At 57.2% G+C, this 512-nt stretch overlaps 1 protein-coding gene across 1 annotated transcript in view; it reads right to left on the reverse strand.

The window, feature by feature from the left end:
• Positions 1 to 82: 82 nt before the first annotated feature.
• The window catches only part of PPTG_22492 (hypothetical protein), a gene marked incomplete at its 3' end in the record, with an annotated part of 3,370 nt that continues 2,940 nt past the window's right edge, over positions 83 to 512 (reverse strand). Inside the window, exons 7-8 of the mRNA XM_008904344.1 lie at positions 165 to 510; positions 83 to 109 (exon numbers count right to left, since the gene is read on the reverse strand). Coding sequence (XP_008902592.1) covers positions 83 to 109; positions 165 to 510 — 373 coding nt within the window. The remainder of the gene's footprint in view (positions 110 to 164; positions 511 to 512) is intronic.

Below are 512 nucleotides of genomic sequence, written 5' to 3' on the forward strand. Positions count from 1 at the left end.
CCGCCGCTGCCACTGCCAACAATCGTGGTTAACCCGCTTGCAGCGACTTTAAATCGCGAAGTACCACTCGACTTGGCGTCGATCAGCGTGTACAGCTTGGTGGTGGACACTGCGTTCAAGGACAACAGCGTTCCCGTGAAGCCTGTGGAGATTCTGCTGGAAACTTTGAGCGTATCGGTGGCGGCAGCGTTATCCGAGATACTGGCGCCACCGCTCCCTTGGCCCGCGATCGTGGTCAACCCGGTCGCATCCACCTTGAACACGGAAGTGCCACTTGCTTCACTGTTGATGAACGTGTAGAGCTTGTCGGAGGCCGTCGCACTCATATACAGCAACGAACCTGTGAATCCTGAGGCAGCGGTATTGGAGACGGAGAGTGTACTGGTCAAGTCTGCGGCGCTGTCGGAGATACTGGCGCCGCCGCTGCCACTGCCAACAATCGTGGTTAACCCGCTTGCAGCGACTTTAAATCGCGAAGTACCACTCGACTTGGCGTCGATCAGCGTGTACAG

This window comes from Phytophthora parasitica, assembly GCF_000247585.1.
Source record: "Phytophthora parasitica INRA-310 unplaced genomic scaffold supercont2.17, whole genome shotgun sequence".
NCBI classification, from domain to species: Eukaryota; Oomycota; class Peronosporomycetes; order Peronosporales; family Peronosporaceae; genus Phytophthora; species Phytophthora nicotianae.